The sequence below is a fragment of the Cygnus olor genome, chromosome 2, assembly GCF_009769625.2.
Source record: "Cygnus olor isolate bCygOlo1 chromosome 2, bCygOlo1.pri.v2, whole genome shotgun sequence".
Lineage (NCBI taxonomy): Eukaryota > Metazoa > Chordata > Aves > Anseriformes > Anatidae > Cygnus > Cygnus olor.
In genome coordinates this window covers 150,591,325-150,609,235 of record NC_049170.1, presented here as the reverse complement: position 1 = coordinate 150,609,235, position 17,911 = coordinate 150,591,325, and the positions used below count along the sequence as shown (strand labels likewise).

The window sequence follows — 17,911 nt, the reverse complement described above, 5'->3', positions numbered from 1 at the left end:
AACTTGAGACCATTTTCTTGAGTATACTAGGTATACTAAGTAAGTTTGTAGATGACAGTAGATTGGGAGGAGCTGTTGACTCCCTTCAGGGTAGAGAGGCCTTGCAGAGAGATCTGAGCAAATTAAAGAGCTGGGCTATCACCAACAATTTGAATTTTAACATGAGCTAGTGCCAGATTCTGCACCTGGGATGGGGCAGCCCTGGCTGTACATACAAACTAGGGGACGAGAGACTGGAGGTCAGCCCCACAGAAAGGGATCTGGGGGTTTTGGTCCATGGCACGTTGAAGATGAGCCAGCAGTGTGCCCTGGCAGCCCAAAGGGCCAACCCTGCCCTGAGTGCCTCAGGCCCAGCACTGCCAGCCGGGCGAGGGGAGGGATTGTCCTGCTCTGCTCTGTGCTGTACAGCCTCACCTCGAGCACTGTGTGCAGGTTGGGGTGCCACAGTGTGAGAAGGGCATAAAGCTGTTAGAGAGTTTCCAAAGGAGGGCAACAAAGATGATGAATGGAATAAGACAAGATGTATGAGGAGTGGCTGGGGTCCCTTGGTTTGTTCAGCCCAGAGCAGAGCAGGCTGAGGGGAGGCCTCAAGGCGGCCTGCAGCTCCCTCACGAGGGAAGCGGAGGGGCAGGCGCTGAGCTCTGCTCTCTGGGGACAGCGACAGGACCCAAGGGAACGGCATGGAGCTGGGACAGGGGAGGGTCAGGCTGGGGGTTAGGGAAAGGTTCTTCACCCAGAGGTGGTCAGGGCACTGGGACAGGCTCCCCAGGGCAGTGGTCACAGCACCGAGCCTGCTGGAGTTCAAGAAGTGTTTGGACAATGCTCTCAGACACATGGTCTGATTTTGGGGTGGTCCTGTGTAGAGCCAGGGGTTGAACTTGATGATCCTTGTGGGTCCCTTCCAACTCAGGGTATTCTATGACTCTGTAAGTCACTTGTCTGTAAGACACTTGTCACCTGAGAAAAGAGACCAACACCTTCCTCAATACAACCTCCTTTCAGGTAGTTGTACTGAGTGATGAGGTCTCCCTTCAGCCTCCTTTTCTGCAGTCTAAACCATTTGATTGCCCTCAGCTGTTCCTCATCTAAGCCAACTGTCTGGAAGCTTTCTACAGTCCACGGAAGAAAAGGCTGCTATAGAGCATCGCTTGTTCCCTCTCTTGTCAATGAATTAGATTAGAAATCAGTTTTTTTGTTGTTGGTGGTGGTGGTTTTTTTAATTTCTCACCTAACCCCTACCCCTCAGTCATTTAGAGTAATGAAGTCCACCAAGCGTTGGCTTTAACTGGCACAGTCACACAGGTCAAACATGTCCAAGTGGGCCAGAGTTCAGGCTGCCAAGTCACACTTGTGAACGTGTCCAGCTGTGTCACCTTCCAGAGGTCACACAGGAAGTCTGTGGCAACAGAAGAACCAAGGCCCACCATCTCAAGCTTGGGCTCCTGCCCACTTTTGGAAAATGAAATGCTTTAAAAGCCTACAATTAGACAACAGAAGATTAAAGCATGGACAACCACTAGTCCCTTAAGAAAACTAGGTCCTATATCTTCTTGTGCTCTCAAAGAACACACAAAAAATGAATCCCAACAAGCATCAAGATTTTTTTTTATTATTTTTTTTTTAGCACAACCACTAAAGAAATATGAAAATTCGATTCAACAAGACAACCCATTCTTCCCCATCACCAAGACATCTCCTTCCAGGATAACCTGAAAGGTAAGTGATTTTCCAGCTACTGGATGTGATGAAAGCCCATTCCATCTGGTTCTGCTGAACCACATGGCAGCCCTGCCCTCACCAGGGGCATCCCCACTGGCAAGCTCACAAGGAAGGGGTTGCAACTATACCTGTTTATCCAAAATACCAAACACACATTCAGGCTTTTGGGAGTAATATATAATAGCCCAAATCATCAGCTTTATGTTCTTTGGGCCTATATTTGGATAGGAAATCTTTCCAGGAAAAGATCATCTGGAAAGCGTTATCTTTATGGTATGGCCTAAGGAATTAATCCCCGTCACAATGTGTATCTGACGTCTTCCCACAGAAGGACACAACCCAGTAAACAGGTATTTTTGGTATGTCATTATGCGTGGCCAATCTGCAGGAACATCAGCTCTCCCTGTCGTGACCCCAGGGAATGACAAGTTACAAAATCCCCATTCATCTCATTCCAAGCCAACAGCTCCCATCAGGCCCACTCAGAGCAGAAAAACCCTGGTCACAAGGGTGACCCTCTCCTCCACAGTTGAGCTCCACCTATTGTTGTTGAAGGCCTCTCAGATCCTCTTGTTTTAGGAATCCAGTTGACAAAATTCAGGCAAAAGAAACAAAATCTGAAGCCAAAACCAACACACGCAGCCATTTGGCAGTGCTGCTGGTTCATATGTTTTGCCACCTGTTTGTTATTCCCCTCTTCAATGAAAGTGCACTGTGTCCGAGCGATTTTGGTATGACTTGCCTGTGAGCCACGTCACATGGAGCCCTGTTGGTTCAAGTGAGCTGATACTGATCTGGCCACAGGCTCCAATAGAGTTGCAGGTATGAATCAGTGCAAAGGTTACAAAACATCACCCCCAGAACACTCGAATATTAGCCCAATCCACCACAGATTTAATAATGAATCCTTCTTGACCTCCACCTCCTTACTCTAGCTCTACACTGGTTTTCAATACACAGCTTCATAATTCGGAAAATGTATGTGGTTCTCTGGAAAAGGGTCAAAGTTACTAGGGGACATTATCCCCACAAAGAGTTGCTATCAGAGCCTCGTACAAGGTTGCATAGTCTTGAGGAGACGTCTGCAGATGAATTCAGTGTCCACTGGTGCCATCACTTGATTCCCACAGGTGGCCCAGAGAAGACATCTCTCTGCCTCCACCCAAACTCTTGAACATCCCATCTCAGCCAAGACAAACAACAGACAATATAAAAAAGTGCAACATTCACAAACTGGCCTGGAAAGATTGTATAGGACACCAGGGAAAGCTTTCTTGTGAGCAGGACAGTGTAGTGCTGGAAGGGGTCACTTGGAGAGATGATAACATCTCCATCCCTGAAGGTTCTCAAGACTTGGCCCTGGTTGCTCCCCTCTAGTGCTGGCAGCACAAGAGATCTCCTGAGGTCCCTTCTGGGTGGTGTTTCAAGAGCCTCCTCTGGCTCCTGTTTGACTGTAGCAGACCCTGACAGTTCAGCTGATCCCTTACAACTTCCCCACCTCATCCCCAGCTCCATTTCCCTCCATGGACAAGGTCTGGATGATCTCATTCACCTCCCCAACAAGTCCTTCCTGGTCCTGTCCCCAGGCTTTCCAGGAAAAGGCAGTGAAGACCATAGGGAGATGCAAAGGTCAGGGGGGCAGCTCTGTGAATGGCGAGGAAGGCAAAGGCATGGGGGGATGAGCTCATGCAGGAAAGACACACAGTCTGATACATACCACCCGTGAGAGCAGCTTTTTGTACACATATGATTTAAGGAGCCATAGACACTGTTAATTTTAATAAGACACTTAATTTTAATAAGGCACTGTTAACTTTAATAGGAAGCAGCAATATTGAACAAACCACTGATGAAAAAACTAAATAAAAGACCAGAAAACATCTGGCTCCTTCATAGTCAGCATCTTGACACTTCCATAAGCAGCTTCCACCTTACAATCAGACGCCTGCCCTCCACTATCCTTGTGCATATACATGATCCATGTATATGCATATCCAGCGCCTTCCCCTGGATGTTATCATCATAAATATACTAGGCTGTGGTCATGAGGTGGGTCAGGTTTACGACTGCAGTATTGTAATGTTTGACTGCTATGTCTGGTTAGAAGACGTGGTCAAAATGCTTGAATGGCCATGAAACACATAAACATGACATTCCTGTGATGCTACATAAGCAATATGCAGTTAGCCCTGACCATAAATGCACATAAAATACACATACATTTCAGTACTTCACATTCTACCTTTGAAAAATAACATATACATAGCATCAACTAAAAATACAAATCACCCACCTATCAGGAAAACAATACCTACACCAGGCATTCCCATAGCCCGCTGCCAGACCCCACACTCGAGACCCACATGGGTCACACACGATCCAGTTCACAAAGAAGACTGGACCAGTTTGTTTTGAGTCCGTGCTTCCAAGCACCACCATGTGTAACCAGTGAGCATGGCGAGTCGCTGCCTGGCCCAGATGATGGTGGGAGCCACCGATGAGGAGCAGCTGAACGTGAGCAGGAAAACTCAATGAGCTGAGGGAAGACAAGACAGAACAACACCACCATTTATTTTTTCCAGATTTATAGCAACTGTTCTAAGAGGCCTTGAATCTTTGATCAAAAGACTTGGTGGTTCCCACATGCACAGGGATGAAGTGGTGTGGTCGTAGGGCTGTGTAACCTGCTGCTCCCTTCTCAGGGTCCGATCTGGACATCCACGCACACGTTTATAACCCCACATGGCTATTCTAGAGAAGTAAAAATGTCTGAAACAGGAGACAGCCCAAATGGTTTTTTGTTTGTTTGTTTGTTGTTGTTGTTGTTTTTTCATTACATCCTGCACATATGCAATGAAATCAGAAAGGGGGAGGACTAACCTACAGAGTAAATAAACATTTAAATGTTGCTGTGAAGAGGCAGTGTCTTGGCTTACGAGGGGGCTGGGGAAGTACCTGTTAACAGGGGAAAAACAAGACTGCAGCACAATAAAACCATAACCAAGCTGAGGTGGGACACGTCACACCACTGGACAGCATGCACAACTGCAGAGTGCAGTGCAATAAAAATACAGCAGGGAGAGAGAGCGAGAGGGAGAATCCGTGGGTGAGTGATTAACCAAAAATGTTTTCCAGAAGAGACACAAGCCCAAATCACAGCAAAAACATCAACTTCATTAAATGAACAGGGACCGGGCTTGGGTGTAAAATCTGGCAAGTGCAGAATAAGGGCAGCATGGGAAGAGCTCAGCTCCACTCCCTACTGTGCTCAGCATCACTGTGCTGTCCAAGAGGGCTCCCAGCCATGTTATAGTTTAGACCCTGGGGACACCGGTGGGATGCCACCCCTTAATGAGTTACCACTTTGCTGGGCCACAGTAACATATTAGATTTGTGTCGTGCCACTGCATCAAACAGAGAATCACAAAGTCATCTAGGTTGGTAAAGACCTTCAAGATCACCAAGTCCAGCCATCAACCTGGCCTACCAAGTCCCCTTAGTGTCATATCCACGTGGTTCTTAAATACCTCCAAGGATGGGGAACTCCATCATTTTCCCAGGCAGCCTGTTCGAATGAAGAAAATGGAACTGGGTCCACCCTCTCCACGAAGAAATTCTTCCTAATGTCCAATTTAAACCTTCCCCGGTGCATCTTGAGACCGTTTCCCGACATCCTACCACTTGTCACCTGAAAAAAGAGACCAACACCTTCTTTGGTACAACCTCCTTTCAGGTAGTTGTAGAGAGTGATGAGGTCTCCCCTTAGCCTCCTCTTCTCCAGACTAAAACCCCAATTCCCTCAGGACTGAGGAAAGCACAGCCTAAAACCTCATGCAGGTAGGTTTAAAGTATCTGGTGTTTTTGTGTTCACAGCAGTGTGCTGCAAGGAGCTCCGGGAACCCAGCACCAGACCTTCAGTCCTCAGACTGCACTGACAAAAGAAGGTTTTAAGCTGGTATGCGCATCAGGGATTGGCACTGATTTATCTGAACTATTGCAAAACCTGAGGGAGGCTTCATCCAGGGACCTCCAAGGGCCAGACAGTTATCATTAGCAGTTACTCAGCGCCGAAAACGCCCAAAGCTGAGCACCCAGCCTCTTCAGGGACCCAGCTCCCAGCCTGGAACGCACAAACGCAGCCCACCCTGTTGTGCAAGACCTATCTCTGGTCTATCTCTGCAAATGCCCTGGCCTCTGGGCTTAGCCCGTTTTTGTCTCTTGGAAAGATCTTCAGGTTTGAAAGAGTCTCCTCAGGCTCGACTCACCCACCTTCTCGGGGCTGCCAATGAACAACTTACACCATGCAAATCACTCAGGGTGGAGGCAAACTTTGTGGCAGAACAGGGCATTCGGATGGTTCCTTTTATGCTTCACAGGTCATTTGCATCCTTCTTCTCTGCCTTCAGGGCAACTCCCAGTCAATTGAACACCTGTTTTTAGCTGCCGGAAAGCAGATAAAAAACCTCCTTCTCCACCCAGCCCAATTCACGGCCCTTCCTAATGTTTAGCCGGTGTCACTTGCAAAATCCTCCCCACCCCACCACTGCAGGCGGGCCGCTCATTTTATCAAGGAGGAGACACATTTTATCAAGGAGTACATTCTCCCATTTAAGTGCCTAAAGAATCCTAAAGGCTCATCAAACCCTGGCTCCCACCCACCTCAGCACACAAGACCCAAGGAGAGCACGAAGCCTTGCACAAGGCCAAGGGCTTGGTGGCCCCGCAGCAAGGAGAGGGCAAGAGACCAAAGAGGCCTCAGCCTTAAACTTCAAGCCCCAAGATGTTGATGTTGGAGGTGTCAGCCCAGCACAAGCATGCTTCCAAAAAAGGAGGGAAAAAGGAGGGAAAGCAGCTGTTGTGCTGGATGAATTTTATCTGGGAAAAGCCACCCAGACTCAGAGAAGCCAAGTGAAAACGAGTTTTTTTGACTGGGAACCACTGATACTGCAGAACTCATTCAGCTCTGCCTAGACACGCAACCAGGACCTGCTGTTGCATCCCTCTTCCTTAACGTAATTATCACAGCTCCAAAGATTCAATTTATCCCTATCTCTGGATGGAGAATCAAGGTGCAGCTTGAGAGCAAAGGGACCAGTGGCAGAAGCAAGCACCCAACCCAAGGACACCATGAGCCCCTGCAATGTCGTCTGGTCCCCAGGGCAGATGGATGGAAGAAGATGTACATATCCCCCGTTTGGACATGGTCAGAGCTCAGCCGACGGGCAGCGACCACACAGCGTCACTGTGCCTGTGTTTCCCTCACTATATAAGGAAGCATTTTGCCTCTCCGGTGCTGCAGTGAAAATACTGGAATGACCAGTAACGCAGAAGAGCTAACAGCAAATTGCAAAATAAACTATATATGCACACACGCACATACACACACACTCTATCTCTCTTTGCCCACTTAATACTCAACAACAGTGATGTACTGCAGCAACCTGTATTTCTTCCTTCACCTAAGGTAACAATCTCAAGAATACATCAACATCGACTCCACTTTCTCAACACAGGGCAATGGGCTGCACCGCTGAGAGCACACCTAGGGCATCAGTGGAGACAGAAGCATACAAAAGATCCTCCAGAGCTGCAGCTGTTCAGATAAAACAGCTTGTGCAGCTAAATTTTAACCTTTACTACAAAAAATGTAGTCACACTGCAACACAGACTGGCCAGCACATGCTGAGCATTCTGCAAACACATGCAGAAAACAAAGTTTCTGTCCCAAAAAAAGCTTATGGTGAGGAGGTGCAGGGGAGGAGGCAGCTCAGCAAAGGCAGATGGATATCTGGAGGGAATTCCCTGTGCATGGGAGATGCAGCAAAGTGCACAAAAGCTCTCAAGGGAGATACCAACCAAGAGAGCCCTGACATGTAGGACTCATTTCTTCACATTTTCACACCTGCAGGCTGTTTCTGAGTTACTGGGATGCCGCTTAATTCAGCGCTACCCTCCCACTACTGGTGTCAGTCTTCCATAGGCTTCAATCCAACCCTTGCTGCCGCTGCAAAGCCACAAGACACACTACTCAAGAAGCACAAGGACTGCAGGGAGCTGCTGCAGGGCTGGTTCCCACGAGGGAAGTGCCACAGGGCCATGCTCTCCATGCCACTGCAGGAGGTGCCTTGCTGGTCCCTAGTGGGACCACTGCAGCCAGCGTGAGGTGACCCAGTTGGACTGCAGCTGCCTGGGTGATGCTTCAGGAAGGTGCTTACGCTGTCAGTCGGGGTGTATAAACACGGAGAGCAGGCTCAGACAAGCTCACAGATCTAGGCTGTGTCCAAACTGCTGTCAAAAGAAGAAAAATCAAGGGCGCTTGGTAGTTTAGCAGAGGCCCCAGCTCTCATCAGCAAGTGGGTTCAGATATCCAAAGCTACTGCAAACAGCCTCATCTCAGGTCATCCTGTGCATGGTGCAGACACTGCACTTGCAATTCCTCCAGCCAAACGCAGACCTTTCATCCAGACAAGGCATCCCCGCTGTGCCTGCAGTACAGAGCAGCAGGCATTGTAGGGAATGATTCATTCCACAGACATCTACAACAGGTCAGGGGCAGGCGCTTCCTAAAGTCATCCATTTCCCTCCACTGACTGTTAAAGAAGGCTGGGGGAGACTTGTTCAGCTGCAGGTAATTGCAGCATCGATCCAGAGGAACGCAGCCCATGCTCTGAATCCCAAATGCAGTCAGGCCACAGCCAGAAACAAGGTTTGTGTGAGCCACAGACCTCGGCATGCTCGCGTTAGTCCCCAGTCCTCTGCGACCCCAAGCACTTCAGCAGTCTAAAGTCCTCCCATCAGCCCTGTCCCTATGAAGGCACATACACCCAGAAACCCGTAACAAAAAGAAGTCTGGAGGCTCGACAGAAGAGCTCTCACCCAAGGGCTGCAGGGGAGCCCCGGAGGGTTTGTCCCTCTGAGCTCACCAGCGCTGAAAGCTGTCACCACTCACCTCATTTCCCAGGAAGCCCTGGCAGGACCTGACCTCCCTGCACACGCTCCTCCTTTCTCCTTTTCGCAGTCAAGCGAGACCTATACAACATCACAACAAAAGAAATGTCAGCAAGCCAAACCCTGTTCCCTCCCTCCAACCAAAAAAGCTTCATTTCTTCTCTTCTTCAAAATAATGCTGCAAAGTAAAGCAATTACGTATAAAAGCAATCGCTCCGGCCCCCAAGGTTGCAATCAAAGAGGCAGGGAGTGAAAATCCCCCAGCTATATGAGTGTAATTGCATGCAGGGTGTGACATGCCCCTCACAGGGTGGGGACGGAGCCCCCCACGAGCAGCCTGGGGATAGAGCCCTGCGGTGCTGTGCCCACCCCGTGGCGAACACCCGGAGAGATCCAGCAACGGGGCACCAAAACAAGCCTGAAGGTCCTCCGGAGACATTCAGGTCAGCTTTTGGGGAAGCAATCCCCCAAACACTCCTGAGGAAGCTCAGCCAAGAGCTCTGGATGGTGAAGGGATGGAGAGCTGCAAGAAGAAGGGCTGGGGGCAGACGATCCCTGCTGTGTGATCCCAAAGCATTGCCAAGAGGGCACAGGCTTTCCCTAGCAGCCGCCTCTACATTTTATGGATGTCCCCCACAACACCCTGTATTGCAAGGGACACCCAGAGGACACTGGGCTGTTGCTCTGGCAGCCTGCACTGCTGGGCAGTGGTGCTGGGGGTCTGCTTTCTCCCACAAACCAGGGCTCCCTCCTCTTCTTCCTCCCAAGCCATGGGACCACTTGTCAGGGCAGCCATATATCACACGGCTTCTTTGGTAGCCCAAGCTTGAACCAAGGCAGGACAGTGGGACTCTGTTAAGATCAGAATAGCTTCGTCATTCAGCGTACTTAACCGAGTGACATTTGCACTGCTAAATTTGGGCGAGTATGAGAAGCATTCCCACAGAATGGGATGTGGGGAAGGGACAGGCAGTCTCTGGCCTCCTTTAATTCCCTGCCAAGCATTCTGCAATTCAGAGCCCCCGCTCCTCCTGCAAGGCAGAGGTGCCACCCCGAGCTGCCTTAGTGGGGATGCCAGCAAACCTGGAAATGCTCTGCGTTAACCCATTCGATTCAGCATCTGGGCTTGGCTATTCTGAGCAAATGATCCAGTCAGGCTTTCTGAAGCAGAGAAATACCTACAGCTCCCACTGAAATAAGAGATTTCCAGGAGGTACACCTATCTCAATGCAGGGAAGGAGTCAGACAGCCCAGTTTGAAGGTACTGTCCGAAGGGGACACACTGCCTAGCTCAGTAACAGCCAGCAAGAGTTCTTACATTCAAGCTGCTCTGAGAAGTTGCGAACGACTGTTTTAGGGTGCAAATATAGGAACCAGTTGGGAAAAACAACATTAATACCTGCAGCAAGAATGGGCTACCAGCACAAGCAGCACGTAGCAAAATCACCTGGACCTGAAACGCAGGTACTGAAACACAAGTGATCACCAGGCTTTGCTTCGGAGACAGCAGAACAAAAATAAATCCCTATCTTGCTCTTGTTGATGATGGGTAAGGGAAGGAAACACGGGTTGCAGTAACCTTTCTAGGCCTGTTTTCTACAAACACGATCAACACTTGCATCTTCAGTTAGCTCCGTGGAAGTCCAGAGAAATCTGCCTCTGGAAAACCAAGCCATAAGACATCTTTGGAGGGGTTGCTGCCCACATCCAACAAATACTTTAATTAATCCCAGAGCGTGCCAAGTCTGCTGGCATACAAGGTGAGCCAGAAACCTTCCCCAGCACCCACACTGAGAGGTTTGAGCAAGCTTTTGAGGAATCCAGGAGGGAGCCCGTGCAACCAGCTGCAGCACCTCAGCTACTGCTGCTCTCCTGGATCACTTCCCAAATGATTCGCACACACACCAAATCCAGGCTTACTTTCTGTAAAAGTGGGCATCAAACACTCTGACATCAAGAACGATGATTAAAGACACTGAGTTACGAGGAAAGATTAAAAGAGCTAAATACGTCTAACTTGGCTAAGCAATGAGTAAGAGGAGACATGATAAAAGACTCCAGGCATCCGAATGAAGGGAGTGGCGCTGAATTAAAGAACTGAATAGTTCGAATGAATAAAATATCTTTCTGAGAAATGGATCCATCAATGATCTCCCAAGAGATAAAGTACAAGCCTCATTTTTTAGGCATTTAAAACTAGTCACTAGAATCTGCGTTTTTGAGGAGAAATCCACATTGCCCCGAAGGGAGTATGCACAAAACCTTTTCATCTCCCATACAGGATGCTACGAACAAAGCGTGCAATGCCACAGGGAAGCACAATAAACTTGGGAAGAGGTAAGTATTTAACTCCACCTCACCCAAAAAGCAGAGATATGTTTTTTACTGCATAATAATAATATTTTTTTTTTTAAATAACAATCAAAGAGGTCTGTAGCCAAGATTTTCAGTATCCTCTCTGGCACACTCAGGCTCTTTGCTGGGCGTTTCCAGTTCACAAAAGCAGGCAGGTATAAACAAAATGGGTTTTATTCCTTTGTCTTCAGCAGACCCTAATCCTTACTACCATGGCTAACAAATAATAATGCTAATAAAAAGGGAAAACAACCACCAGCCCATTCCACACTAACAGGTCTGGGCGCCCTACAAGTATTTGACTGACTCTCCCAAGTGAAGGTGCCAGCTGGGAACCCAGGGTTCATCAACTGGGGGAAAGGACAATGGGGACAGCATGTGATGGAGGCTGCAGTTACAACCTCCACCCCCAAAAAGCCCCATGACATGGCAAGGTGACAAAATCCTGGAAATCAGTTCAATACCTGGCTCTGCTGAGGCTGTACCCCTCAGAGGAAGCACCCTCTGAAACCAGGGATCTGCCGAGCTTTGTAAAATTAGAAACAAGCCCTGAGAAAACTGCCTGGGACGAGAGCTAAACCTGTTGCACTGGGTTTGCCCCCAAAACCCATGTGTAATGCATGCAACACACATACATACCTAAATACCAACTCTGAAGCCAAAGATTTCGTGTGTGTTCACACAACCTCCGATCTCCAGCCTTAGGAGGGTCTCCTGAACATCTCCCTCAGCATGGACCATGCAACGTGCCCAGGGCAAGGAGCTTGACCTGAGTGGCGTTTACTGAACACAGAGCATTGGGTCAGGACAGGAGGGCTGCCAGTTTCCAGCACCACCAGCTTATTGATACCTTTCATACACCTGGGGGTTGCAATTCACCTCCAGAAGGTCTTGCAGGAGTTTCTGCTCCTGATATCCTTGATGCAACTTAGCCACCAAGAATCGCCGGGTATGATTTACACAGCTCCTTGGCAGGCTCCTTCACCTTCAGCAGGGAAAAAGCCAAAACCCCTTTGCTGGGGGTGCAATTTAAATCACAGTCAAGTTCACTCGGTGGCCACAAGTCATCGAGGAGGTGGCTCCATCCCCGGTGCCCCAGGCTCCTGCCTTCCCCATAGCAGCAGGGCAGGGAAGCCAACCCAGGGCCATTGGGTCTACGAGAAAACCAGAGACGGGAGAAGAAAAAAAAAAAAAAAAAAAAAAAAAAAAAAAAAAGGAAGAGTTTCCCTCTAATTAATTCCCTAAACCAGTTCAGTGGGGTTCAGGCAAGTACTAGAAATCTTTCCCCTTTTGGCATGAGGCAGATCAGCTGAACTGCAACATGTGACCGCAATCCAAGGCAACCTTTGTTTGCAAGACCAAGAGTGGATCTTTTTGATTTATTTTTTTTTTCTTTCCCACAGCAAGGCTGCTGCAGACTTAAAAGCTTTCTCCATGGGAACAGGAGATCCACCGTTTACTGACTGGTGAGTTTTATGGCAAAGCTGAAACTGGACATTCACAGAGGAGTGTTTTTTTGTTTGTTTTGGTTTTGTTTTGTTTTTTTGATTGTTTTGGTTTTTAATATGTGGAGCGTTTTAGCACACAGTGAATCTTCTTGCTTTATTCTTGCATGTCTCTTTGGAAGGCTGAAGCAGAGACACTTCGCTTCACCAGGCATCGAGATTTATTGTATATATTGAAGAAACATGACTACCCCATCTGAGAGGAAGGCTCACGTAAAAAAAAATCAGCTGTTTCCATCGCTGAAGCAACACCGATGCTCAAGATAACAGGCTCAGGCCATCACGGTCATAAAGAACTAAAGACTTGCAGGTTGTATTTAGACACCCACTTCCCGTCCTTTTGAAGTCAATTTTGGGTATCCCCGCTCAGGCCACTTCTGCAGTTTTACTCTGCTCTCATTCAAAGAGACAGACCTCTAGCCCCTGAGCTCCTGCAGCTCATGGGGCAGGAGCACAAAGTCCCCCTGCCCCACAGCTCGCCCCCACATGAACAACTTTGGGAAGCTGAGCAATGAAATGTGCAATTTTGGCACTGTAGGGAGGTAATGGTTATTATTATTTTTTATTTTTTTGCCATTCAGCTAGCTCGCAAGAAACAATTGTCTCCCACGTGGCCAACACACAGACAAGTTTCTACTATTCAAAACACCGGACTGGGGTAATTCATGTGTAAAAAAAACTGGAGATCAGCCCGAAACAGGAGCAGGTCCGGGTGTAGGGGTACATCCCCTGCATCACTCACCCAATGCGCCGTGCTGCAGCGAGGGGCGATGGCGAGAGGTGAGCCCCAGTACAGTCCATGCACCCCACTGTGGGTGAGGGAGGGCAGGAGGGAAGCAGTAACCCAGAAAACCCAAAAGCTGACCCCTACAGCTCTGTCTGGAGCCAGTGTGGGTGCTCCTGTGCCCAGCGTGCCCACAGCTTGCCCTGGTAGGGAAGGGCTCTCATGACTCCAACCCAGTGACACAGCCAGGGCAGAGCTGGCTGGACAATTAATGACCTATACAGAAACCCACGTCCTATTACTCTTTTTTGACTTGCAAAGATGCCAACAGCACAGGCAGCAGCAGGACCTTATCCTCACTGCTCTACCTGCCCGCACGGTGTGAACTCCCCACCACGGGCACTGTGCCATCCCTGCCACCTCTGGCAGAAATGACCACCGGTCCCAGCCAGAAGAGCGATTTCTGCATTCCTCTCCTGCTAGAAGAATGTAGCGGGGTGCCTTTTGATGCTTATGAGAGGTGGTGGCCAGCACAGTCCTGAGAGCATCTTGCTTTCCAACGAACCGAGCCCCAGGATATCTTCGGAGCTGCCTGGGAAAGACACGCTGACGTGTTCTGCATGCGGGCAGCAGAGATACAGGCACAACACCCAGAAGAATAGGCATACGCTGGCAGTGAAGCATCTTCTGAGAGATGACAGAAATAATAAAACACAGGAACTGGCAAGGCCATTCAGCAGCAAGGCACAGAAGCTAACCAGCCCCAGCACCGCCGCCTCCCCTCCAGCCCCACGCTGCATCCCCGGGTCCTCCAGGAAAGCTCTGGGAGGGACACGCTTGCTAGGAAGAGACCCAGGAAGGATGAGATGTGCACTTTCTCACACTGACACACAAATTTTGGTATCTAAGTCAATCCCTCTTCCTGCTCGGCAGAGCCTTTGCTGGCAGCCGTTCACAGCAGACATTTCCCAAATGCTTCCCGCAGAGCTCCCCGCTCTCTCACACTACGATAATTGTTATGCTATTTCTGCTCGAGATCTGAAAAGGCGCCAGAGAGAAAGAAGCGAGTCCTTTTCGGGTGGCTGCTGGCAGAGATTGGGCACGGTAAGGCCCGGCACCATCGCCCGCTGCAGAGCGAGCCCCCATGCTTTCCAGGTGCCTCGGGCCAGAGCGGAGCAGCACCGAGCAACCCTGGGCACTGCTGCGAGGAGCCTGGAAAGAGTTACTGCTGGTTTTGGAGGGTTCCTCCTTCCCAACAAGGCGGTAGGGGTGAAGAATGCAAGTGACGCAGCAGCATCCTGGCGGGAGAAAGGAAAAAAAAAGCAGAAAAATTAAAAAAAAAAAAAAAAAACTAAGGCTGTTTGGATGAGGTTCAGGATGACTACACTTTTACTGTAAGTGTTTAGTAACTCGCAGTCTCATAACCCTTCTCTGCCCACTTGGGGCCACGGCACAGAAATTACGAGCTACAAGAAGCACTCTGCGCGCACACACACACACAAATTCCCTGTCCGAGGGAGGACAAAAAAAATCTAACAAATTAAGCCGCGTTTCCCATTTAACAGAGACCGATCGCTATTTATTTAACAATTTTAAAGTGTTATTTTAGCCTTCCTGGTTTGTGTGTGTTCAGAGGTTGTTTCTGGGATGCCAGCCAAAGTCTGTCGGAGCCACTCGGCACCAGGAGCGGGAGGAAAAAGCCGAGGGGATGAGCGCAGGGAGGCGATGGGCAACGCTTCCCGTGCTGACAATCTCTTGAGCTGCAGAGCTGGACAGAGCCAGAGGAAAAATGGGGATGGCAAAGGGGAAAGCTGCTGGCAGATATTCCCTGCTCTCCAGTGTGAGCATGCCAGGAGATAAGGGTAAATCCCCACGGGCACCCGCCTTGCTGGGCTTGTCAGCCAGCTGTCCGTACCACGGGTGGCACCCTGGCACAGGTCCCCTGCAAGGTGACCTCCTTCTCCTTCTCCTCCTCCTCCCCTGCTCACCTGGATGCTCCCCCCAGCACCCAAATCAGATGCTCTGCTGAGACAGCTCTGAGCAGAAATGACATCCCCAGGGAGGAAGGCACAGAGGTCCCGACCACAGGGATGCCCCACGTGGCTACCACCCCGGCAAGGCACTGGACCCGCCCGGGAGATGCTTTCCCGGCAGAAATGGCCAGATGATGGATTACCCACTTGGGTAGAAATGCTGTTTGGTATCCACCTGCTCAGGACAAGCACACTGAGGAAAGAATGAAGACATCAAATATCTCCCAGCAGGTACCCTCAAGGTCTCACCCCAGGGTCCTGCACCCAACTTCCCACCTCCAGCACCTCCACACATCCCTGTGCTGGCAGCTCCTGGCCATCAAATCCATCATCCCTCCCTAAGGGGGGGGGGGGGGGGGGGGGTGGTGGGGGCTCCCTCCTGCTGCCCCCACTGTGCCTCTAGACCGGCCTTTGGGATCAACATGGAGCAGACAGGCAGAGGCATGACGCTGTGTTGCAAAGGCTGCTGCCCCAAACGACAGCTCTCGAACATCAGGAACAAACCAAAACGCCACAAAGTCAAGTGCCCGGTTGCAGCAGCCAAGCAAACACTGCTGCTTATCCCTGTATCTCACTAAAGCAATGAACAACGTAACAGGAACCAACCTGGTTGCCAGTGCTGGAGGCTGCGATACACATGGCTCAGACAACAGCCAGCCCCTTTCACTCACAAAATACATGCTTTACCAGTTAAAAAAAGATCCCCTCTTTGGCTGTATTGAAGCATCAAACGCTGCCTTCACCAGCAACTTTCTCCACCTCCCGCTCTGCAGCACACGAGCTGCTGCGCAGCAGCTGGCTCGTGGGGTTGAGAAACATTTGCATGCAAGCACAAAGAGAAGCTCTCACCGGTTGCTTAATAAAGGCCTGATTCAGAGCCTCCTGAAGCGGATGGGAGAGTCCAGTTTTCTCAGATTTGGGCCAGTGGGATCATGGCTAAGTCAAGGCTGCCAAGCCCTGCCTCCAAGGAGCCAGGATGCTCCGAGGGCTCTCTGCCACAGCGCCCCGCTGCCGGTGCTCCCAGCGCACACGCTTTCTCAATGCTCCCATGCCAAATTGCCATGTTTGCTGCCAATCTGAGGCTGGAGGCAGCAAAATGTTACAGGCTCTTCTCCTTCTGCTGCAGATGTGCTGCATACCAGGAGACCTGCTGCACTGACTCGCCCTGGGTGCCTGCAGAGCTGCACCTCCAGCCCTGCCCTGGCAGCCTGCAAACAGAGATAAAGAGCGTGCACATCAGTGGAGGCCTGCTAAGGCATGCCAGCCTCGAGAGCGCCTTCTTAAAAATGATTTTGGGGTGAAAAGGTACAGAGGAAGGGAGTCAAACCACAGGGAGGTGACAAAAGTCACCAACAGGTTTGGGAGAGGCAGCAATAACCTGGATGCTCACAAAAGCCAGGCAAAAGAGCTGTGTGTGGCCAAATATTTGAGTAGCTACAGCCACTTGGACTACCCCAATAAACTCATTAGTACAAGCACGAATGTACACCAAGGGCAGAACGACCCCATCCACCAGAGATGTGTCCAAATGAGCTCCCTGCACGAGCATCTGCAGCAGGACTCGGGGCTGCAATGATGCAAAGTAGGACAAGGGCACGGGGCAGCACTGGCACCATGCAGGTGCTTCTCTGTGCCACCCTGTAAAGCTGGCACCAGCACAGTGACCCTGGACCAGGCAGGTGGAAACTACACTGAATTTCCTGACCCTAAGAGCTGCAGTTTCCCCCGGGACAAGAAGTTTGCTGTTGCAAAACTTGGAGCTGGTGCTGCCCCGAGGGCTCGGTGGAGGTCTCCTCGCTGGCTCTTTGCAGGTCTCCATCGCTGCAGGAGGAGTTTCATCTCCCCTTGCTGGACAGGACAGGATGGTCAGGCAGATGCAGTGACCTGACCCAACCTGGAAGCCTCACAGCTCCTCCCATTCCCATTTTTTTTTTAATGACGCATGTGTTACTGTACAGAGAGACACCTTGGAAATGCAGGGCAAGGGTGATGCCAGCAAATAATCATGCCTGGGCATGAACAAGTGACCAAGGGGACACGCGCTCCCCAGAGCAGCCTCCAAGCCGGTCTCAGTGCCATCAGGGGAAGGCAACACATGCTTCCCATGTCCACATTGCTGCTGTCAGGGCTGGGTGGCACAGCGCTAGCCCAACACCTCACTCATCCAACCTATGCATCTGTGAGACAGGCTGGGGTCTCACCCTGCCCCTACCAAGCATTTGAGAAATAAAAACCCTCAGCATTGCCCAAACCACCCACCATGGTTTGCAAAATTGGGGTGGGTTTGGGCAACTCTGGGTGCTTTTTGCACGCCCCAAGAAGCGTTCCCGTGATGCTGCTCCTCTTACACTGCTCTCAGCAGCCCTGCCACAAGCTCACTTCCCAGCAAAAGTCACTTGGTGGCCATTTCCTCCGATACAACGTCGCGTGGAGGAACCGCCTGGGGAGCCTTCAGCTTTTCTGCTGGGAAAAAAAAAAAAAAAAATCATTCCTCCTTAGATCATGTTCATACCCAACAAAGCTCACACGTGCTGTAACACAGTCCCCTGCCCCATGGGAGCTCTTTGCTCCATGCTTTGTGCTTGAAATCCTCTTGTTTCTTTATTTACACACAGTGTAAGTTTCTT

General features: G+C 50.1%; 1 protein-coding gene across 50 annotated transcripts in view; it reads right to left on the bottom strand.

Moving 5' to 3' along the window:
* LOC121064915 overlaps positions 1-17,911 on the bottom strand; it is an 89,898-nt gene that overhangs the window by 10,784 nt on the left and 61,203 nt on the right. For 12 of the 50 annotated variants that reach the window (XR_005816775.1, XR_005816791.1, XR_005816797.1 and 9 more), the window contains one exon: positions 8,669-8,748. The exons of 3 other annotated variants lie outside the window; for them this stretch is intronic. Coding sequence is in view for 3 of the 47 variants with exons in the window: in XM_040547139.1 (XP_040403073.1) it covers positions 8,669-8,748 (80 nt within the window). In the remaining 44 variants the exon portion in view is untranslated. Of the gene's footprint in view, positions 1-3,512; positions 4,471-5,246; positions 8,205-8,668; positions 14,550-15,890; positions 16,096-17,911 lie in introns of those variants that run through there. 35 more of the 50 variants (XR_005816778.1, XR_005816762.1, XR_005816769.1 and 32 more) reach the window with 15 other exon arrangements.